The 22,289-nt window shown below is 49.6% G+C and overlaps 1 protein-coding gene across 3 annotated transcripts in view; it reads left to right on the forward strand.

Annotated features, from left to right (window-relative positions):
• The first annotated feature begins 1,298 nt into the window (after positions 1-1,298).
• The window catches only part of NMD3 (NMD3 ribosome export adaptor), a 22,732-nt gene continuing 1,741 nt past the window's right edge, over positions 1,299-22,289 (forward strand). Inside the window, exons 1-15 of one of the 3 annotated variants that reach the window (XM_074298120.1) lie at positions 1,299-1,379; positions 1,993-2,049; positions 3,195-3,329; positions 5,127-5,223; positions 9,287-9,367; positions 10,073-10,201; positions 10,821-10,911; positions 11,994-12,072; positions 13,496-13,592; positions 15,075-15,192; positions 16,410-16,555; positions 17,376-17,488; positions 18,744-18,816; positions 19,799-19,905; positions 22,236-22,289. The exon at positions 22,236-22,289 is cut by the window's right edge and continues 17 nt beyond it. In XM_074298120.1, coding sequence (XP_074154221.1) covers positions 2,006-2,049; positions 3,195-3,329; positions 5,127-5,223; positions 9,287-9,367; positions 10,073-10,201; positions 10,821-10,911; positions 11,994-12,072; positions 13,496-13,592; positions 15,075-15,192; positions 16,410-16,555; positions 17,376-17,488; positions 18,744-18,816; positions 19,799-19,905; positions 22,236-22,289 — 1,364 coding nt within the window. In that variant the 5' untranslated portion in view covers positions 1,299-1,379; positions 1,993-2,005. Of the gene's footprint in view, positions 1,463-1,992; positions 2,050-2,463; positions 2,579-3,194; positions 3,330-5,126; positions 5,224-9,286; positions 9,368-10,072; positions 10,202-10,820; positions 10,912-11,993; positions 12,073-13,495; positions 13,593-15,074; positions 15,193-16,409; positions 16,556-17,375; positions 17,489-18,743; positions 18,817-19,798; positions 19,906-22,235 lie in introns of those variants that run through there. The other 2 variants (XM_074298118.1, XM_074298121.1) reach the window with 2 other exon arrangements.

Raw genomic sequence — 22,289 nt, forward strand, 5'->3', positions numbered from 1 at the left:
GTGAAATATACAGTAGATACTGTAGAGGTGAATTCTACAAGAGATGATATAGGAGTGAAATGGATAAGCTTTGGCAATAGCTTGGATATGGAGAGGAGAGAGAGTGAAGAGTCCAGAATGATTCCTAAATTGGGAGCCTGAGGGACTGGGAAGTAGTGTTGCCCTCCACAATAAAAAAGATGGTAGAAGAGGAAAGGGTTCAGGAAGAAATAGATTGCATTCAGTTTTGGACATGCTGAGTTTAAGATGTTCATGAATACCCAATTTTAAATGTTTGAAAGGAAGTTGGAGGTGTGGGATTGGAGGTCAAGAGATTATGACAGGATAGATGGGAGAATTGTTAGCATAGATATCGTAACTAAATCCTTGGGAGTTGATGAGTCTGAGATCATATTTGAACTCCAATTTCCTGAAGTCAGGAGGATTTGAATTCAAATCCAGCCTCAGACACTTAACACTTCCTAGATGTGTGACCCTGAGCAAGTCACTTAACCCCAATTGCCTCAGGGGAAAAAAATTGGTTACCTTCCTTTCACTCATTTATCTGTAGTGACCTTGGAAAAGTCACTTTCTTCAGAACTCTAATCAGTGCAGTGGCCAGTGTTCATACAATTTAGTTCTGAGGACAGGTCTATTGGAATTGGTCTGAATCACCTCACTGTAGAAAAGAGCCCAGTCCCTCACAGTTGATCCTTACAATCTTGTTGTTGCTGTGTACAATGATCCCTTTCCACTTCACTCAGCATCAGTTCAGGTAAGTCTCTCCAAAGCCATCCTGCTGATCTTTTCTAACAGAACATATTCCATAGCATTCATATATCTAACTTATTCAGCCACTTATTCAGTTTCCAGTTTTTAGGCAAACAATTTTAGACACACAAACGGGTTAATTTGTCTTTTGTTCTTATTTGTTCTACGGGAAGGCTTCCTTGGGGGATGTCGCGAAGTCGCTGGGAAGTGACAGAGAGCTTTAATAAGTAAAATTAGCATTTGTTAAGCACCTACGGTATGCCAGCAGAACGCTGGGGATGCAAAGAAAACCGATCAATAAAACATTTAAAGAGAAAAAAAATCTTCCAGCTCCCTGGTCTTCTATTCCCTCATCTATCAAACGGCTCTGAGGTTCTTGCTAGGGATAACGCTATAGCAGCCACTAAGTTTAGGACTGGGGGAGTATGTGGCTCTTGACTACAGAGGGAGACACCCCTTTCGCCCTCCAGTATCTCCCCTATTCCTTTCCTTTCGTTCTCTTTTTCTGACACTTGCCTCTTTAAGAAAACACAGACTCCCGTAAGGTCTCATGCACTCTCTCTCGCGAGATCTTCTTCCCGGAAGCGGCAGTGCCGGTGCCGCGTGTGAGGAACCTGTGCAGGATCGGGGTCAGTTCTGGGGAAGAACGTGGGAGAGCAGGGCAGTCCCAGGACGGGTGGGGGGCTCCGGGCCGTGACTCGTCCCCTGGGCGGTAGGTCAGGAGAGTCGGGCCGGGGAAGGACTGGGATTCCTCTTCCCTTACAGAGTAGGAAACTGAGGCACCGAGAGGTCGGGGACGGGGCTGAGGCCCGAGCGAGGAGTCATAGGTCGCGAGCTGAGCGAGACCCTCGAGGCCCCTTCCCCCGTGGGGAGGAGAAAGCTCATCCTGATGTCGTAGGGTCTCGGGTTCGCGGAAGTTCGGCCATCGAGCCCTACCGCGTTTTACGGAGGAGGAAACTGAGGCTCGGGGCCACCCCCGGCAGCCCAGCTCGGGCCAGATCCCTCGTGCGCTGGCAGCCAGACCTAGGGCCTGGCGGGACGGCTCGGGCCCTTCCTGAGCCCTCCGGGCACTCATCTCTCCCCGGGGGTCCTAACGGCCCGCGCCCGAGGGGGTGGGGGATCTCGTGGGGCATGGCTCGAGCTAGAGGCCCGAGACTGGGAGGAAGGGAGGGGATCTTTTCTAGCGGGGGGGGGGGGGGGGAGAGGGGCAAAGAGTGCGCTTCACCCCCTTCCCTTTTTCAGGGCGTTCTGGACCATGGAGTATCTGAAGGGCCCGGCGGCGAGCAGCCCAGGCTGCGTGTGAGTTACCGGCGTCTTTGTCGTGTCAATTTCTCTGTCAATTTCACCCGGTCTGTTTCACTGGATGCGGACTTTGGACTCCCAGCTCAGTTGCTTCGCCGGCTGCGAGCGCCCGCCCTGCCTCTGTCTTTGGGCACCAAACTATTTACGAGTAATTTTTGGTTTCCATAGTGAGCGATGAGCTCGTCTGCTGTGGGTCCCGATTGGCTGCCATGGCCAGGCTGGGAGTCGGGATGACTAGCCGCCTCGCCTCTTTGTGGTTTCTGCTCGGGTGCCCATTGGTCCGATGTTCACTCTGGAGTTTTTAAAAGATCTTCAGAAAGTGTTTGGCAGTGAGAACTGTGGCATCCGGGCTTAGGCTTCTTATTCAGGCCCAAGACTCAGCCCATTGCTAAAGATGCAAATACTGTATGGAAAATGAGACCCCAACAGGAAAAAACCAGGACGAGAACCCAGCAGAACTTTAATGGCCAGATTGATATATTAAATAATTGTTATTCACCAGGAAACTGACCAGTATCATTCCCAGGTCTGGCACCAGAGCTTGAATTCTACATTCTAGCTTTTAAATGTGCCTTTGGATGATCCAAGTAATGTTTGTGCCTCAGTTTGCCAATCTTAAAAATGGGATGATATAAAATATGATTTTATACCTCTCCTACCTATACAGTTCAGTTCTATAATTATTTATCAAATGCCTACTGTGTACCAAGCACTATATTAAACACTGGAAATATAAAGAGTCCAAAGATACAACTCTTCTCAAAAAGCTTGCACTCTTATGAGACTGTACACATATATTTATAAACACAAAGCTATGTATGGCATAAATAAGATAACGTAGATATATAGTACTATTTCCCTAAGTAATTTTTTCCTTTGAGTGCATTTTTACACTTGGATTGTAGAATGAAATGACACCTTAGGGGAAACATCCTAAGACATGATTGTAGGTAGCTACTCTCAGTCAATCCCAATATATAATGAATGCAATGTATCTAAAAATTTTTGAGGAAAAGTTATCAGAAAGAAGGTCAAAGTACAAATTAAAACTTTTAGTGTACCCTGAGCTCTTAGGAGGATGTATTGTCACTGTCCCATTTCAGAAATCTAAAATTTGCTTAATTTTGTTCCATTTATTTAAGCCTGTGCTGCGAGTGCGGTGTCCCCATCCCCCCCAATCCAGCCAACATGTGTGTAGCCTGTTTGAGGACACAAGTGGACATTAGTGAGGGGATCCCCAAACAAGTTTCAATTAACTTCTGCAAACAGTGTGAAAGGTATGGCATTTCAGTTTATTTTATATTCCGATTTTCATTTAGGGCAGGGGTGGGGAACTTTGAGGCCCACATAAAATTATCAACTTAGAGAACTCAAGCAGTGGGAGGTTTTTGTATCCAGCTTTCAGCCCCTCACCACCTTCGATTGATTAAGCAAATGATTTCTTGGGCCTTTTATGGATCCCTACCTAGCCTGGATCTGGAGTGAGACGAGCTCCAAGTTTGGGCAAATATTTGCGAGTCCCAAATATTACAATGTTTTCTAGTTCTTAAGAAATAAATAAGATCATTATAAAGGTATTTGTTCCTTGTTAGGATGGCTTTTCTGTAGGTGTTTTTAAGAAATTGATTAATGCCAAGGAGAGATAAAAATAAAAGAAATAATGTAGTTATTACCACTGGTTTGAGTTTTTTCTTACTAGTTGAGTGAAATGAAAAGAATCAACATTAAGTTTGGATACAGTTGAATTTTTATCTTTAATATAAATATTTGTATTTTGTATATGTGTTAAGTACTTAAAAACACACTTAACTTTCCTTCCTATATATTATTATTAAATACCTATTATAAGGACAGCTGGTGGTGGCCTTAGTGGATAGAGAGAGTACTGGGCTCACTGTCAGGAAGATTAACCCTCAAATTTGACCTCAGATACAAGTGCAAGTCACTTAACCCTGGGTGCCTTACCTCTAGAATGAGCTGGATTAGGAAATGGCCAACCACTCCAGCATTTGCTAAGAAAACCCCCAAATGGGGTCATAAGAGTTAGATGTGAGTCAACAAATGCCAGCATTTGCTAAGTGCCGGCAATACAGATACAAAAAAGCAAGTCCCTGTCCCCTGGGAGCTTCCAATCAAAAGGAAGACCCAGTTCACAAATGGAAAGCTTGAGGGAGGATGCGAGACTTGGAAGAGGATGGACTGGCTGGGAGGGAGGGGAGGGGAGTGACAAGGTAGAGAAACCCCACAAATCCAGAATGAGGGCAGGGTGGGGAAGGGGCTGTTGCAGATCTTTCTCCTCTGCTCTGCTTCATTGAAAGTTGTGTTCATGGCTGGGCCCTCAGTTAGAAGGCTAAGGGTCCTGATGAGGCAGGTGTGCCAAGGTTGGGGGGAGCCTGTAGGAGAAGGAGACTTCCCAGGGACGAGGTCAGCGTTAGGACAGCCTGGCTTTGCTCACTAATCCCACAAGCTTCAGACACTCCCGTGGCTGTCATGGTGATGTGGACACACCGATGTTAAACTGAAACCCCGGGCTAGCCTTGGGAGCTGCCAGGGTCTGACCTGGCCCGTGACCTGGCAAGACTTGGAGTGCATCCTCATGGATGTGTCTGACCTGGCAACTGGCAGGTAGCTGGAGAATTAGCCCAGCCAGCTGGAGAGAAGCTTCTGCACAGGTTGGACAGAGACATAGCCCTTCTCCAGCCTATAACTAGAGGGGCAGTGGTCAGTGGCAGTGGTGAGAGTTCTCACTCTGATTTAAAAAATCACATCTTAGAAAGGAGATTGTCTAGGAACCCTACTTGGGAACACTCTCTTAATGAATGCAAAATGAAATTTGTGTTATATATTTATACAAAATAAATCAGATGACCTCTCATTGGGTTTTTAATAAGTACATGCATAAATCATGAGATTTTTAATATTAAAAAAATAAGACTTTTTTTGTTAACCTGGTTAACAACTTGCAGATTGAATTATCCTGGGCAATAGAAATTGTTCTAAATGGTTCAGCTGATTGTCCTGTGTATACTTGACTGTTCATGCATAGTTTTTACTCTCTCTTTGTTTTTCCTTAGATATCTCCAGCCACCAGGAACATGGATACAGTGTGCCTTAGAATCAAGGGAACTTCTTACTTTGTGTTTGAAAAAAATCAAGGCTTCTCTAAGTAAGGTAGATTAATTATCTTCTAGAACTTGGTATAAAGATCAGACCTTGATAGCAGGGGATAAATTGGAAGAAAATGAAGAAATTTTAAGATTAAAAAAAAATTGGTACAGATTGGTTTCTGATTTGCTGGGATTTGACTTTTTTCTTGTATGGTTCTTTACAAAGTACCAAAATAGCCAAAAGGAAAAGCAGAATGTAATTTAAAATTTTTTTAGCAAAATACTTGTGTGTTTGTGCATGTATTTGCACTTATGTGCCTTTTAAACTTATAAATCACTTAGTTCTCTGGTTACGTGAGTGAGTTCAAGATGTTTGAATTAATTATTATTTAAATCAAACCTTTCATGTTAAAATTACTAATGAGAATATTTATCAGTAATGCCTATAGAACCTTTTTGCTGGAAATGCTTATTAAGAAAGCAGTTCATGCATCCTTTAATGAATGGAATTTTATAAATTATGGCAGCATTCGGTGACCTTTCAACTCAGTCCAGCATCTTTGTCCATTTGCATTATGCAAAGTAGGTAACAGTAGTAGCTTAAGTATCGTCAGATTTTATAGATTTGCTCTTTTCCATCAAAGCTGAATTTATAAAAGCTCTTTTAGGTTAAAAGAAATTCATGTCATGTAAGGCTAAGGATCATTAAACTCATTTTTATTGTTTGCACAAACCTTGCCTCATCAAGCTTTTATCCACTTTCTCATATTTATAATTACAAGCTTTCTCATGGAAATTTTTTAAAAGGAAAATTGTTCTGGATGGGAGTCCCTTCTTCCACTTTCAGGGCTCGTCACAGTGGGAGGAGGTTTGAGGTTTTCAAAAGCTGCCTGAGCAGTGCTGAAGCTCTGGTAGGTTCTCCCCCAAGGCTTGTGGGGTTCCAGTGTCAGGCTTTCTGCTCCCTGGAGAGTGGCCTGGCCAAGTACAGAGAGACTTAGATTAAGGCCACGCAGGTGAAAATATAAAACTGCCGTCAGTAGTGTTTCCTGCTCCTCTTGTGCAAAAGGGGGCAGAGGTGTTAAGAAGGACATAGGGCGCAGAGCTCTACACAGCTCCCCTGAAGGCTGGGTTTGTCCAGTAATTCGTAAGCAGATGCAGGACCTGAGATGTCCCAGCTGAAGGAGCAGGCAAAGGTAGGAGGCAAGAAGCATGCTGGGAAGTCAGGCTCAGATCAAGACTTGGAGAAGCTTGGCCACCTTTCGTGTGGAGGTTGTGGGAAGTGAGCCAGGAGACCCCCAGTTGGGCTGGACACTAAGTGTCACTTCAGCTAAAGGAAATTTTCCAGCTCCCGACAGGAAACAAGCAGGCTTCATGAGCCATGGGCTCTGAGGTTAGATATTCTTCTAGCTCCACCAGGAGCCACATCAGTGCCAGAGAAAAAAGGGTCAGCAGAGACAGATGTCGTACGGGACAAAGACAGCTCCATCCCAATAAGGGGGAAGAAGCTGTTGCATGAAAACTGTGAAGTGGACCCACAAGGGAATGTCAGCTGTGTTGCTGTCCTGAGAACAGATGGAAAGGAATCGCCGTGATAAGGAGGCCTCCCAAATCCTGACACGAGCAGACGCCGGAGTTTCTAGCAGAGCGATGGGGATGGAAAGGGAGAAGTAGGAATATAAACATTTAAAAATTTTTTTTCTAAATGCAAAAAGATAGTTTTCACCATTCAGTTTTGTAAGATTTTGTGTTTTAGAGTTTTTTCTCCGTCTCTTAGCTTTTCCCTCCTCAAGAGAGCAAACAGTTTGGTATATTGTATATGCATACAATCCTTTTAAACATCCACATTTGTGATGTATGAGAAAAATCAGATTAAAGAGCAAAAAATGAGAGAGAAAAAGAAAACCAAAACAAAACAAACAGGGAGAGAGGGGACACTATGCTTTGATCTACATTCAGTCTCCATAGTTCTGTCTCTGAATGTGGTTGATATTTTCTATCTGAAGTCTGTAGAACTGTCTTGGATCTCCGTATTGCTGAGAAGAGCCAAGCCCATCATAGTTGATCATTCTACAAACTTGCTATTACTATGTATAATATTCTCTCACTTTATCCAGCCTCAGTTCATGGAAGTCTTTCCAGGCTTTTCTGAAAGCAATCAGCTTATCATTTTTTATAGACAATTATAACTATAATCTATTATTATAGGGAATAAGCATTTTAAAAGTACCTACTACATGCCAGCCACTGTACTGAGTGTTTTATAAATAGCTCATTTGGTCCTCGATAATTCCTTCAAGTAGGTGCTGGTACTTTTCCCATTTTACTCTTGACTAAACTGAGGCAGACGGGTTAAGTGACTTGCTCAGGTTCACGTAGCTATTATTTGAGGATGGATTTAAACTTTTCCTGTCTTCAGGACCAGCATTCTGTCCTCTGCAATACTGACCTACCCCAATGTGTTATGGGCCAGAACTTGAAACAAGGTGCTACGTCGGTGGAATTGATAGAGACAAGGGTTATTTAACAGTTCTCTAGCTCAGTACATGTACTAAGTACTTAAAAGTACCACAAGAGTCACACCAATGATGAGAGAGCATGGGACAAACTCAGCCAGAATCAGAACTAGGGAAGCCAGAAAAGTGGCGGTGGGCTGTCCCCCTTCGCTTCTCACTGAAACCAAGATCCGGAAGGCTTCCAGAAAAACTAGCCAAGTCCCAAGTGAAGGAGACAATAAAGGATTTGGCCTTTAACCCCTGGCTGCATTTGGGGTGATTACTGAACTGAAACGAAGGCTGCTCCAGAGACCCCAAGAAAACCTCAACAGAACATTATATTTTAAAGAGAATATGACACCGATGTATATACAAGTAGTGCCATAAAACAACAAATGCGCAAAGTTTTTGAAGGGATTAGCAGGAGAGCTAGCCAAGCCAAGAGGGACATTTGAGGTTGGAATTGGTGGACAACTATTGCATTTGGGTGTCATTGGAGACTTGAACTGGTCATTTAAGATATCATAGAGATGATAAAATTAAGAGAAGACAAGAGGCAAAATTGGTCTTGATTTTTAAATACGACTTTTATTCTCTCTCTCTTTTTTTTTTTTTTTTTTTTTGCTGAGGCAGTTGGGGTTAAGTGACTTGCCCAGGGTCACACAGCCAGGAAGTGTTAAGTGTCCGAGATCAGATTTGAACTTGGGTCCTCCTGACTTCAGGGCTGGTGCTCTCTCCACTGTGCTAACTAGCTGCTCCTAAATATAACTTTTATTAAATGAAGTCTAATTTCATTTAATTGCTTGCTTCAATAGCCAGAATTCATTTTGAGGGTTCTGGAGAGCCCCCAAGCTTGTCAGAACTGCTTCACTCCCAGAGGATTGGCACATGGATATTTCGTGGTCTTTCCTCCCCCCAAGTCCCCCTTTTCTTTCTTCTTCCTTCTTTTTTCAGCAGAAACTGTCAGTGCTGCATGTGATTGCAAATCCGGATTTTAACACTATGTCTTAGCTTGGTCAGGAAGTAGCTAGCCATGAATTTCAGAGCTGAAAATGGTGACCAAAGGCTCTTGACTTAGGGTGATCGGAATGCTTCATGTGAAGCACGTGGGAGCACCCCGGGGCCTCTGCCCAAGGGGGTAAGAATCAGAGCTCTGAGAAAAGCAGAGGAAACCCCAGGATGATGTTGTGCAGGGTGACCCTGTACCCCAGTCCCTCCCCAGTGCCTGTGATTTCCCCCCCTCGGGGGACCCTTTATTGATGTCCAGTCATTTCCGTGTGACCCCATTGGGGGTCACCTTTAGCAGAGATCCTGCAGTGTTTTGCCATTTCCTTCTCCAGTTTATTTTACCAATGAGAATTGTGGAAAAAAAAAAAGACAATTGTGGCAAACAGGGTTAAGAGATTTCCCCAGTCACACAATCCACAAGTATCTGAGGCTGAATTGGAACTTAGATATTCCTGATTCCAGGCCCGACGCTATCCACCAAACCTCGTAGCTGCTCAGGGGTGAAGCCTTGGCCTTTCTCGGAGCCTCTTGTAAGGTTTTGTGCATTACTGAGCTTGTTTCCTCTTTTCCAGGGAGATGGGAGAGTTCTTCATGGTTTACTTTAGTTTTTTATTTGTCCCATTGAAGGTACGGCTGATTGAAGCTGGCTTTGTTTGGACAGAACCTCATTCCAAGCGCCTTAAAGTCAAGCTGACTATCCAGAAGGAGGTAAGCGGGGGAAGCCGACCGGAGCGGAGGCCGACGTCCTGCTGCGCCGAATGTGGCTCAGAAAAGGACCAGTGAGGGTTCTTTCCTGGCTGATTCATTAATTCCATCATTATTCCTTCTCTGCTTGTTTTGGGGTCACTGGTCCACTTGGCGGGTCCTTAGGGAAAACACGTGGGGGGGGCAAAATGGAGGCTTAGATTAGTTTCTGACAGTTTTTTCTAACAAATAAAAACATCAGCTAGGAGACGCTTTTGTTTCTTTTGAAGATTGCTCTTTCCACCTCCCTCTCCATTTCCACAGCTGAATTATATATAGCTCATCTTTCTTCAAAGAAAATATTCCCAAGTGAAACTGCTTTAATTTAAGAATATTTCAGAGCCTTTGAAATGTTAATGTAAGACATCCTGGGGCTTAATCACTATGTCTTTTTACCTTTTTGATCAAATAATCTGCCATTTTCTACATATAGGATGTTAAATCTGGGTAGTTTATCCTTAATTAATATGAAATACATTCTGAAGGTACTTATGTGAACAGATTTTCAATTAAAGAAACGAGGAGATAGCTCGGGTTTATGGGCCTTTCAGGTATGACTGTGATGTGATGTAAAGTCTTGGAGCCACAGGTGAGGAGACTTTTAGCCTTTGCTGGAAGTGGCTTTCTCTGGGGACAGAGGGACGAAGACAGTGCTTTTTCTCCCCCCAGGTGCTGAACGGTGCCATCCTTCAGCAAGTGTTCGTGGTGGAGTACGTAGTTCAGCCCCAGATGTGCGATGCGTGCCATCGGGTGGAAGCCAAGGATTTCTGGAAGGCCGTGGTCCAGGTCAGGCAAAAGGTGAGGATGATGCGGACTGACAGAGACGCCCCCTCCCGGGTCCTCCTGCTTGTCCCCCAGAGCCGCTATTGCGGGGAGAGAGGGATGGAGGCCGAACCCGCCCTTCGCCCTTTCTCCCAAGCTTGGCAGCCCACAGGGGTCTTCGGGCCCTGGGCTTTTTTGAGACATGAGCATTGATGAGTCATGAGTACTTATTTTCCAGAGCACATTTTTTTTTTTTTTTTTTTTTTTTTTTATTATATATATATATATATATTTTATAATATTATCCCTTGTATTCATTTTTCCAATTTACCCCCCCTCCCTCTATTCCCTCCCCCCGACGACAGGCAATCCCATACATTTTACATGTGTTACAATATAGTCTAGGTACAATACATGTGTGCGAATATCACTTTCTTGTTGCACAATAAACATTAGAATCCGAAGGTACATGCAACCTGGGCAGACAGATATTAGTCCAGAGCACATTTTTACCAAGATGTCTCTAGTGCCATTTTATTTTTGTCCAGTTACATGAATGTGCCGTTCGGAATTGGGTTTTTTGTTTGTTACCCTTTGACCTCTAACGTTTGTTTTGGGTTGAATCATCTAGCTTTATTTTTGGATTTCAATTTAGACCTTACACAAAAAAACTTTCTACTACCTGGAGCAGCTGATCCTGAAACACAGAGCGCACCAGAACACCCTCCGGATCAAGGAGATTCACGGTGAGTCCCGGGTTCTCTTGCATTTTAAACATTTGAAATTTCATTTTAATGATCGCCCCACATTTCATGTTCCCAGTTGGCTCCCTTGAGCATTGTTCCACCCGCTTTTTACTTGGGGAGGGCTGGGAAATGACACGGGATCTCCTGCTGTTCTTGTTGTGGAGGCCTCGGAGGCCTTGGGGCGTTTTTGATGAGCACAGAGCAAAGACATGAACAAGCCTAGGCCTTGAAGGGCTTGCCATCAATTAGAATAGGCTGGAAGAGATTTGTCTCTAATACGCCTTTTAAAAAGTCATTTAGAAGAGAGTAAGCAGTAATGTGCAAGGGCTGTCTGGCTGTCCTCCTCCTTATTGATGGAGAGACAGCGTTAGGAGATGGCGAGTACGTTTTTCATGGGGCTTCCTTAGTGCACTTGGGGCCTTCTCGGTCAGCTCTGGGGGATGGAAAGCCTTCCGAGGAGCTTTGCTCCTGTTTGGGACTTTGGCTGCCTTGCTCAGGAGAGTGTTCCAAAGGCTTAAGAAGAAGGAGCATTTTGGGCATGGTTCTGGTGAATGTAAATAGAACTGACAGGTGAGGAAACTGAGGCAGAACCGGCCAGGAGACTTGTCCAAAATCAAGCTGGCTGCCATCTGGATCTTCGGCCACCTAGCACCTGGATGGTTAAAGACGGGTCAGCAAGGCCTCTGTTGCGCATCAGGCCTGCTCTCAATGGGCTGCTGGCCCGGCCCCGTCCAGGAGTACCCGGTCCCCAAGGGGGTCCCGTTGTTGGGGGCGCCCCGCTCTCCTGGGGAGAACTCTTGTTGTAATGGGCCAGTCCAGGCCCGGGGGGGACCTCGCAGCTGAAAGAGGGACCTTTGTTTGACCTGGGGTAGCGCTGGTGGCAGAAAGCAGAGATCGGCACAGTTGGCTAAAATTTTGCTTTTCGGCCTTGCTGCTGGCCGGTGACCCTGCTTAGGCTTGGCCCTGACCCTCCCCCCCTGCCCTGCAGAGCCCCTCCCTCTGGGCGGGAGTTAATGCACAGAAGTGCTTGTCCCCTCGGGTCTGTGGGAGCCCCTTCAGGGCGGCCTTTCTGTTCCTTTTAGATGGCCTGGATTTCTACTACGCCCAGAAGCAGCACGCGCAGAAGATGGTGGACTTTCTGCAGTGCACGGTTCCTTGCAGGTAGGTGGGGGTGGGGGAGACGGGGCCTCCCTGGCTGCCCCTGAAGCACCTTGTGGGTGTGGGAGGACCCTCGAGGCTGCGGACGCCAGCACAGGGGAGGGCAGAGCGAGAAGCTGTGGGGCGGGGGGTGTCGGGCTGACAGGGACACATGGATGTCGCAGGAATGGAGGGTCCCAGGGTGGAGGCAGGCTCTCGTTGGGGGCTCGGGAAGGAGGGGGACGGTACAGACATGGGGAGCGGGAGTCAGCACTGGGGATGCCCACCACTGGAACGTGGCCGGGCAGGGGCGTCTCTGGGTGTAAATCAGTTATCCAGTAGTACCTAAGTGCCACCCTGTGCTGGGCCCTGAGCCGCCTCTGGGAACACAAGGACAGTCCCAGGAGCGGGGCTCACAAGGAGCGGGGGTTGTGCTGGGGAAGGATACTGGGAGCGGGGGGAGGGAGCTCGCAGAGATGGGGGGTCAGCACTAGGGAGGAGGTGAAGGGGATGGAGAGAAAGGAGCTGCTGGGGTCACCTCCTGGGCCCTTGTCCTGGGGCGTCTCCCTCGGTCTCCTCGTCTCCTGTGGGCTCAGTTTTATCTCCATGCTGATGATTCCAGTGAGAGAGAGGGAGGAAAGGAAGGGGTGGGGGCCGAGAGAGTGAGTCTGTCTGTCTCTGTCTCCCTCTGTCCCACATCAGTCCCCAGAACATCTCAGGCTTGCCGTGGCCAAAGTAAAGTCCTCGTCCTTCCCCCAGACCCTTCCTCCTTCCCGCCCTTTCTATGGAGAACCTGCCGCCTCCTGGTTCCCTCTGACTTGGGCTCCTCCCCGGTCCCCACAGTCAGTCCCCCATTGTCTCTTGCCCGGATTATCCCAGTGGCTTTTTATTTGATCCCTCTTTTTCAGTGGTGACTTTTCAAGCCCAGAGAGGGGAGGTGGGGGGTTCTGCACACCTGCAGCCACTGTGGGCCTGGGGTCTCTGGGCTCTGAGGCAGGCGGGTTCTCCTCGGGGCCGCGGGGTGGGGCCCTTCGGAGCCTCCACTCCTCTTGTGCGAGGCCGTCTCACACATGCAGACACTCAGTGTTACACACACGCAGGAGACGCTGGGGCGCCGTGTTCTAGGACTGTGGGCCCCGAGGGCTGTTTACAGCCCGGACTCTTCCCTCACATCTGGTCACATCCGGGCGCTGTCTCGCCCGCCCACGCCGGCCCCTGTTGCTCGGCCAGTGCCCTCTCCTGCCTGGGGCCTTAGCGGGCCTGTTGGCGCCTCCCCCCAAACGTCTTGTCCCATAGGAGAAGGTGCCTGTGAGGGGCGACCCCCGCAGGGATGCGCCGGAATCCCCTCGTGTTTGGGTCCCGGTACCGGGTGGGCGGGCTCTGCACTGACAAGGACTCGTCAGTTGTGGGGGGTTAAGATTAACCTCTTTGTTTTTTTAATTTTTAGATCCAAATCTTCGCAGAGACTGATCTCTCATGACATTCACAGCAATACATACAACTACAAAAGCACTTTTTCTGTGGAAATTGTTCCCATATGCAAGGTAACTCTTCCTCCGCTTCATTAATCTGGCTGAATCTGAATTCAGCGTCCGCTAACGTAAGTGAGAGGCGCCGCCGTGTCCTCTTGTAGTTTGGAAACTCCCGCCTGCTCCAGTTCCCTCGTAGAGGAGCTGGGGGAGAAGTGTCTGTGAGATTGTGCTGGAAGGGGCTGCCTGGGCGGGGGGAAGCCCGGGTGCTGTCCCGGTTCTGAAAGGCCCGCCCTGGTGAGAACAGCCCCGGCCCTGCCGCTATAGGCCTGAGAACAGGGAAGGCCCCTGGGCAGTGATGGCGGGCTTGTGGTTCGGGAGGCTTCTCCTTCCTTTAGGATTTGGGTAAGAAAGAAGCCCTGCCGGGAAGGTCTGCACGCGGGTGCCTGTTTCACAGGCGAGGAGGAGGAGGAGGGTCTGAGAAGCTGAGGGATGTGCCCAGGGCCCAAGGCAGGCTCAAAGTCAGGTCCACCTGCCTCATGCTCATGCTCGTGGTGGCTCCCCAGTGCTGTGGGTGGGGGGGCCACGGTCTTCCTCCTGCAGCTCATGGCCTCGGGGCAGCTTTTCAGCCCCTCTCCTCCCACTCTCTAGTGAAAAGGTCTTTTTTATTTAGTTTTTGTCCCTGAGTCCTCACGTCTGGCTCAGAGCTTACAGTAGATGCCTCCTGGGTTGTTGTCAGTCCCAGCCCCGCAGACGCTCCCTTCTCCCTGATGCTGCCTTGGACTTGCACCCACCTGGCTGTGGGCCTGTGGGGTCCGGGGGAATAAGAAGGCCCTAGACCCCGTGCTCAGAGCCTGTGGTTTAATGGAGGAGGCTGTGTCAGACGGGCCCCGAAGGCTCCCACTCTGGCACCAGGATAAAACCCTAGAAATGCATCAGACGTTTTGTTTCCCTCACAAATGAGGTGCATGGTCCTTGGGGTCAGTTTGAGTTTTTGTAGTTCTCAAAGAGCCTCCCTTCCGCCTGGACCGATCTCCAAGTCTGTAACTCTACCATTAGGTATTTTGGAGTTTCAGTTCCTAGTTCTTCTCTAGTATCTTTGTATATCTCTTTATAGATGTAAATATAGATAGATAAAAGATATTTCAGTGGGAATCGTATTTGAGAAAGACATTTACATCTGTCCTTTACAGCTCAGTTTACTTGGCAGAATAAGAGAGAAATTTAGCTTGAGTTGAATTTCTATTCTCGTAGATGTTCGGAGAAGTTATGAATTGCCAAAGATCTGCTGCGTGTTTACAGGATATCGGCGTGTGGCTGTGTGATAGAGACGTTAATGTGATGAGGGACTCTCAGTTCTCTATCTGAATAACACGGTCATAAAATTGCAGCCGTGCTGCAGAGGAAAAGGGATCTCTGAGAAGCTGGCTGGGGACCTTTTTATGGCTGGTTTTTAGAATGGGTTCTCCAGCCGGCTCAGGCCGGGAGACTTTGGAAACAACCGTGTTGGGGGCTGTGATCTGGGACTCATCTCCGCTGCTTTTTGGTTCCACGCAGGACAATGTGGTGTGTCTCTCGCCAAAACTGGCCCAAAGCCTTGGAAACATGAGCCAGATTTGTGTCTGTATCCGAGTGACCAGTGCCATCCACCTCATTGACCCGAACACGCTGCAGAGTAAGACTTTTTTTGGGAGGGGGTATGGGAAAAATTGTCTTAAAGGTTGTACTTCTGGGTCGAGCAGTAACTGGTGTTTTTTATAGTTAAAACCAGGGGTTCTCAAACTACGGCCCATGGGCCAGATGCTCCCGCTGAGGACATTTATGTGGCCCGCCGGGTTATGGGAAATGGGCCGAGGGGCAGAGACAAGTGTGAGCTTTTGTTTTTACTCTAGTCCGGCCCTCCCACAGTCTGAGGGACAGGGACCTGGCCCCCTATTTAAAAAGTTTGAGGACCACTGGTTAAAACTATTCATACTATGCCCTTGAATGACAGAATTTTAATTCTTGGAAAAAAGCCTCATTTTTCAAAATGGAAATTATAAACATAGCTGCCAAACATATTTACGAAAGGTGAATGGGCATTGGATTGGGAAGAAAGCATTTGATTAAAACGGCTCTCTGCTATCATTTGACAATGTTTATAGATATTATCTCTTCTATTATTCCTTAAAATCTTTCTTTGTACAGTTGTTTCATCCCATTAACTTTTACTGAAATTGGATTGTGTTTGCTCTCTGATTTAATTTTTGTGACTAATTCATTTAAAGTCTCATGGCCACATTTCAGCATATTTGAAAGCCGTTCAGGCTGTGGAAAGCAATTTGCTTTTCGTGATGGAGCGGAGCCGTGGCGGCGCGCAGACGGTTAGCTAGTCCTGTCACTCTCCTGGAGCTTAGATAAAACTCATTTGAAAACTTCCATCCTAGAGGAATGGTTTATTAAGGCTAATTATTCTGATTCATTTTGGCCCGCTTTTATTTTTAAAAATTTTTAGTTTTAGTTAAAAAACAAAACGGTTTAGAATTTTTCCTTAACACAGAGTGAACAGAAATGGAAAGTCTCTAGGTAAGAAACCACAAGTGATCTTGATACGGTCCGTATGGAGAGCACGAGTGATGGCGGGAAAGGCGCCACCTTTTCGGGAAATCTCCTGCTGGGGATCAGGTGCAGATTGTGCACGGACCATGTCGGAGACTGGGGGGGCCTCCCCCTCTCCCGCATGCAGTGGCTGACCATTCTTTGGTCTGCTAGCAGGTTGTGGACGCTGGGGGAAAAACGGGCACGTGGGGGCGGAGCTGGGATGGGAGGTGACGGGGAATGTCTGTCCTGCGCCCCCGAGGGCCCGTGTCCTCCGGCCCGGCCCTCAGGGCTCTCCTCACCCCTTGTCCGCAGTTGCTGAGATCGATGGGAACACGTACTGGCGCTACCCCTTCAGTAGCTTGTGCCACCCCAAGCAGCTGGAGGAGTTCATTGTGATGGAGTGCAGCCTGGTCCACAACCAGAAGGCCGTGGCGGGGGCCGGCATGCGGTCCAACAAGGTAAGGCTCCCCCGCCCCCCCCCCCCACTCCCATGGCTCACTTTCTCCGCAGAGTTTTATGCGTGGGCTGCTCTGGATCTAGGCCCCTCCTGAAAATGGGCCTTCTGTTAGGAAATAGGGGTCAGAGAGCAACATGGTCCCCAGGATCGGGCTGGGAGAACCACTGGCCTACTGGGGGGCCTTTGCACTAGTGTGGACGCCAGGACCCTCGAGGGCCAGACTCTGGCTCGCACTTTTTGGCCTCCTCGACCAAGGCCGCCTCTGAGTTCTCCGGGCTCGTGCTCCTGGCGTCCATGACCCCTGGCCTCTCGCGCGTCCTCTCTCTCCCCCTCTCCCCCAGCCAGTTTTGGCCAGAGCCTCGGGCTTGGGCTCTGCTGCTGAGGGACCGAGGGCCCCAGTTCCGCTCAGTCCAGTGGTGGGCCCCTGGGCAAGGGCTCCTGAGGGCCTGTGTACGGGGGCGCCTCTGTCCCTTCCTTCTTCTTCTCTTTGTCCCAGCCCTCAGCGGGGCCTTGGGCCTGCCGGCTCCCCCGCCCTGGGACCAGCCTGTTGGTCAGCAGGCATCTGCCCTCAGGGAGCTCCCGTTCCATCAGGAGCCTCCTGGGCAGAAGAGGCCTCCCATGGCCCTGGGCCTGCGTTACAGACAGGCCGAGGACACTGAGTGGTGGGTGGGCAGCAGCGCACGTCCCCCTCCTCGGGAGCCCTGCAGGCTTAAAGGGGTCAGGCGTCCCTTAGTGGTGCTCAGAGGGCTCCCATAGTAAGTAGGAGGAAGTAGGAGCTCATGGCCGCTGACTGAGCTTCCCCTTTCATTGTTCCTGCCCAGCACATGCTCGCGGAGGTCTGGGTGCAGAAGACTTCGGAGATGAACACGGACAACCAGTACTTCTGCCGGACTCACCTGGGACACCTGCTGAACCCCGGAGACTTGGTGCTGGGGTGGGTGTCACAGGCCTCTCATCAGCACTCGGGGTCCCTGGTTAAAGTTTGGGCTGGGCTGTTCCCTGAGGGCTCCCGGTGGGGAGGAGGAGGCCAGGGCTGGGATGGACAGAGAGGAGACCTGGGCTGGGACAGGGAGGAGGCCTGGGCCTGGACAAACAGTGGGGAGGCCTGGGCCAGGACAGACCAGGAGGAGGCCTGGGCCAGGACAGACCAGGAGGAGGCCTGGGCCAGGACAGACCAGGAGGAGGCCTGGGCCAGGACAGACCAGGAGGAGGCCTGGGCCTGGACAAACAGGGAAGAGGCCTGGGCTGGGATGGGCAGAGAGGAATCCTGGGCCGGGACAGACCAGGAGGAGGCCTGGGCCTGGACAAACAGTGGGGAGGCCTGGGCCAGGCCAGACCAGGAGTAGGCCTGGGCCTGGACAAACAGTGGGGAGGCCTGGGCCAGGCCAGACCAGGAGGAGGCCTGGGCCTGGACAAACAGGGAAGAGGCTTGGGCTGGGACAGGCAGAGAGGAATCCTGGGCTGGGACAGACCAGGAGGAGGCCTGGGCCAGGACAGACCAGGAGGAGGCCTGGGCCAGGACAGACCAGGAGGAGGCCTGGGCCAGGACAGTCCAGGAGGAGGCCTGGGCCAGGACAGACCAGGAGGAGGCCTGGGCCTGGACAAATAGTGAGGAGGCCTGGGCCAGGACAGACCAGGAGGAGGCCTGGGCCTGGACAAACAGGGAAGAGGCCTGGGCTGGGACGGGCAGAGAGGAATCCTGGGCCGGGACAGACCAGGAGGAGGCCTGGGCCTGGACAAACAGTGGGGAGGCCTGGGCCAGGCCAGACCAGGAGTAGGCCTGGGCCTGGACAAACAGTGGGGAGGCCTGGGCCAGGCCAGACCAGGAGGAGGCCTGGGCCTGGACAAACAGGGAAGAGGCTTGGGCTGGGACAGGCAGAGAGGAATCCTGGGCTGGGACAGACCAGGAGGAGGCCTGGTTTGGTTTCACACGCACCTTGGCCCTTGGGGTGGCTGTGCTGGTTTTGGTTCTGTGGAGCAGACACTGGCCTGTCCAGTCTCAGCCCAGAGCCTCATGCGCAGCGTCTGCCCCCTTCACTGCGGCTTCCACTTCTTGCCCGGCCCCTTGCACAGCCTGGGCCGGGGTGGCCCTCCTCCCTCTCCCGTCCGGAGAGCCTGTGAAGCAGCAGACGCCCGGCACGGAAGGACGAACCTCCTCCTTATTACGTTCCTCGTCTTCTCTGTTTTAGCTTTGACTTGGCCAATTGCAACCTGAACGATGAGTATGCCAACAAAATGAACACGCACCGTGTCCCTGACGTGGTAGGTGTTCCGTCCCCTCGGGGGGTTCCACCTGGGAGGGAAAGGGCCCACTCCCCTGGAAGAATGGGGCTGTGGGGTCTCTGAGGAGTGGGAAGGGGAGATCAAACGAGAGCTTTCCTTTGAAAATGCTTTGAAAGTGGCTGGTCCTTTTCTGGAGAAAGTAAATCCAAATGAGTTTGAGACTCTTTTGTTGTCAACCATTTCCCCCCAAATGCCTTAGTTTCCTTAAGTTCCTTTACCAGACCCCTTTGATGTACTTCAGAGCAGAATGAGTCGGGCAGGGGTATTTTAGCGGGCTGTATTTGGGATCCATTTAACTCGCCTCCATCCTCATTCCACGTAGCAGCCACAGCACCGTTTAGAAACAAAAGCCGAGGTGGAGGAGCACCATTATGATATTGGGCTTGATGGATGAGCCCGCTTTTCCCGCTCTGTATTCTCTGTGGTCAGGAGTGGGTCTCAGGGGAAAGGGCCTTGGGAAGCAAAGGTGACGTCAAAGCAAAAGTGTCCGTACGGAGGCAGTGCTCCCACTCGAAGGAATTGTGGTTGTTAACAACCTCCCAAGCCTCGAAACCCGAGGGCTCTTTAAAACCCTGATGGGTCAGTGCAGTCGGTGTGGCGAGTCTTCTGTCCCCTGCTCCTTTTATGGGAGTGATCAGGTTCTGCTTTTCTCAGCAGAAGGTGGAGAGGAAGTCGGGGTGGTGGAAGGAGAGAAACCATCTGTTTTTACTTTACTGTTCTCAGAGACACAGGAGACGAGCCGTGGCGTGGGTGCAGAGTCCTCTCAGTGAATCTCTCTGACAGCATCCCGCCGCCGTGGTTGTGTCCAGATGGGCAGCTGGCCCCTTAAGGGCTGAGGCTGGAGAGGGACCTCCTGCCGGGGTCACGCAGCCTTGTTTGTGGGCCCTGGCGGGTTTTGGAGTCTGGGCTTCCGATAGGCTGTTGTTGCTTTCTGACTAACTCAGATTACTTTGGTGTTTAGGTCTTGATCAAAAAGAGTTATGATCGGGTCAAACGTCAGCGTCGCAGGAACTGGAAGCTCAAGGAACTGGATCGGGACAAAGAGACCATGGACACAGATGATGAGAGGTACAGGCCGGCTTATGCTCTTAACGCTAACTTGTGGTCAGGGAAGCTCTCTCTGGCCCTAGGCCCTGCTTTTATGTGATTGGGCTATGCAGAGAGTAGAGGAGGATGGGCTTCTGGAAAATGAATGGGCCCGGGGAGTTTGCCGGACTTGTGCCTCTGCTTATGCCCCCTCGGATCCCAAGGGTCACTTCTTGAGCCCACCTCTGGGTATTGCGGCTGCCTCCCCTCCCCCAACGAGGGGCCGCGGGCCTGGCCCCTGGGAGAGATGCCGGCTGCAGTTAATCTGCTTCTTGTTCCGTGTTGGGAGATGGAAAGGGGGGGCCAGCAAGCTTCTCTCGGGGGGTGTGGGGAGAGGGGAGGCCTCCCAGAAGATCCTTCCACCTGTTAGGAGAAAGTCGCTAGTCCCAGATTCCTTGAGTATTGGAGGTGAGACTTGCTGCTCAGCTTCTGGTTAACCACATCCTTCAGTTTAATCACAGAAACCAAAGCCCATCAGTGCAGGCTCGTGCATCTTCGCAGGAGCCCAGAGGGGGGAGACGGAGTGAGAACGAGGTGAACGGCACAAATGGGCTGGACACAGAGACCGAGCGGGGAAATAAGGGGGCTTAAGAAGGAAGCTCTAGGAGGCCTCCGGGGTGGGCTCGAGGCAGCTCTGTGCTAATGGCTGTTTGGAGTTGGGTTTTAGTTGCCCTGGATCATACTTGGCTCAGAGTTTGAGGAAGATAAACAGGCTTCCAGGATTTGTTGCTTTGAGCTCGTGGGCTGTGCAGGCCCAAGCTTGGTCCGAGTGTATATGGGAAGGGATGGGGCGGGATGGGGAGGATACCCTAGAGTTGGGGATCGACTTGGGAAGTGGCGGGACACCAGGAAGTTTGAACCCCATGGGGGAGAGAGCCAGTCAGCCTGCTGGGCCGCCTCCCCTCCTCTCCCGTTTTCTTTGCTTCCAGTCCCACTGTTGGGATGGGCTAAGTCGGCTCTCGGCATAAAGCGGACTCCCAGTTCCAAGGGAGCAGCTTTCTCCTTCTCCAAGGGAGGGGATGTGACTAGATTGGTCTTTGAAAAGCTTTTTTCTCCCAGCTCCTGCTCCAGGAGCTTTTTTTCCGTCTCCAAAAGCCTTAATGTTATTGCCTGCTTTGTTAAAGGTGCTTGGAAGTAATTTGGACAAATTGAGACTTGGCCATATTATTACTATTGATAAAAGTAATGAAAAGCCTAAAAACTTGAATTTTAAAAGTAACTTTGGTGGATGTGCTCTCTTTAGTGTGTAATAAAAAGGAAAACCTTGATGAATAAGAAGTAAAAAGCAAAGATATTGTCTAAGTGGCGAGAAATAATTAACTTTGCGGCAAGTTCACGCTTTTGAACTCCAAGCATTTTAATCTTCAGGCTTTATGTAGCCTCATAAAGGGTGACAGGAAGAAGAATGAAAGTACTTGGAATATGAATGGTTTGGCTCTAATTTATTATTTTCACTTTGAAAAATGGAAAAGTGTGAGAGATTTCTAAGAAGTCCTAATTTATTTAAAAAGTCGGAGATAATTTCTGTCTGTTAGATGTGTTAATGCTAAAAAACAGACCAATCAAAATTAATTAGCCATTTTAAGGAAGAAGTTACTAAATATTACAATGGAGCAATTCTCCATCACGTTGAAGTAGCTACGCTTTATCCTTTCTTTGGCTACTGCCTCCACCCCCACGGACTGAGCAGCTCTGCCTCCTGGGGGCTGCTCTTGGGGATGGCGTATGGGGGAAAAAATCTCGGGGATGGGTGCAGCTCATCACGAAGCCTCTTTAAACAGAGTGGGGTGATCCCCAGCCCCCCCAGCCCACAGCAGGACTCCTCTCGGTGTCTGCAGTTTGATTCAGCTCCCCAAGCTCGCCATCTGTGGGCCCACCTTTGACAAGCCCAGGGTGACCTCGCCACCACAGTCGGCCTTTAGTTGTTGGCTTGGGGAAGAGCTCTGCATTTACTCCTTCACTTCGTCCTCACCACAAACCCCGGGAGAGGGAGATGCTTAGAGTCCCTGTTTTACAGAGGAGGTGATACGGAGACAACATATGAGAACGTCGGTGGAGAAGTGGGCCATAAGAAATGGACTTGCCTTTCTTTTTCCCTTGACCATCTGACTTTTCCCACAGTAAAATATGGTTCTATTAAAAAAAAAATCACTTTATTTTTTATTAACTTTTACTTTCAACCTTGAAATCTTTCCCCTAAGTTTTCACCGTTGCAGACTCCTTCATCTCCTATTCTCTGTGCTTAGCATAACTGCAGCTTTGGCCTAACATGGATTGGTGGTCTGTTAACCTCTGCAAATCTCCTTCTGCAGGCAGTACCAGGACTTTCTGGAGGATCTGGAAGAAGATGAGACAATCAGGAAGAA

The sequence above is a fragment of the Sminthopsis crassicaudata genome, chromosome 3 (genome assembly GCF_048593235.1).
Source record: "Sminthopsis crassicaudata isolate SCR6 chromosome 3, ASM4859323v1, whole genome shotgun sequence".
NCBI lineage: Eukaryota > Metazoa > Chordata > Mammalia > Dasyuromorphia > Dasyuridae > Sminthopsis > Sminthopsis crassicaudata.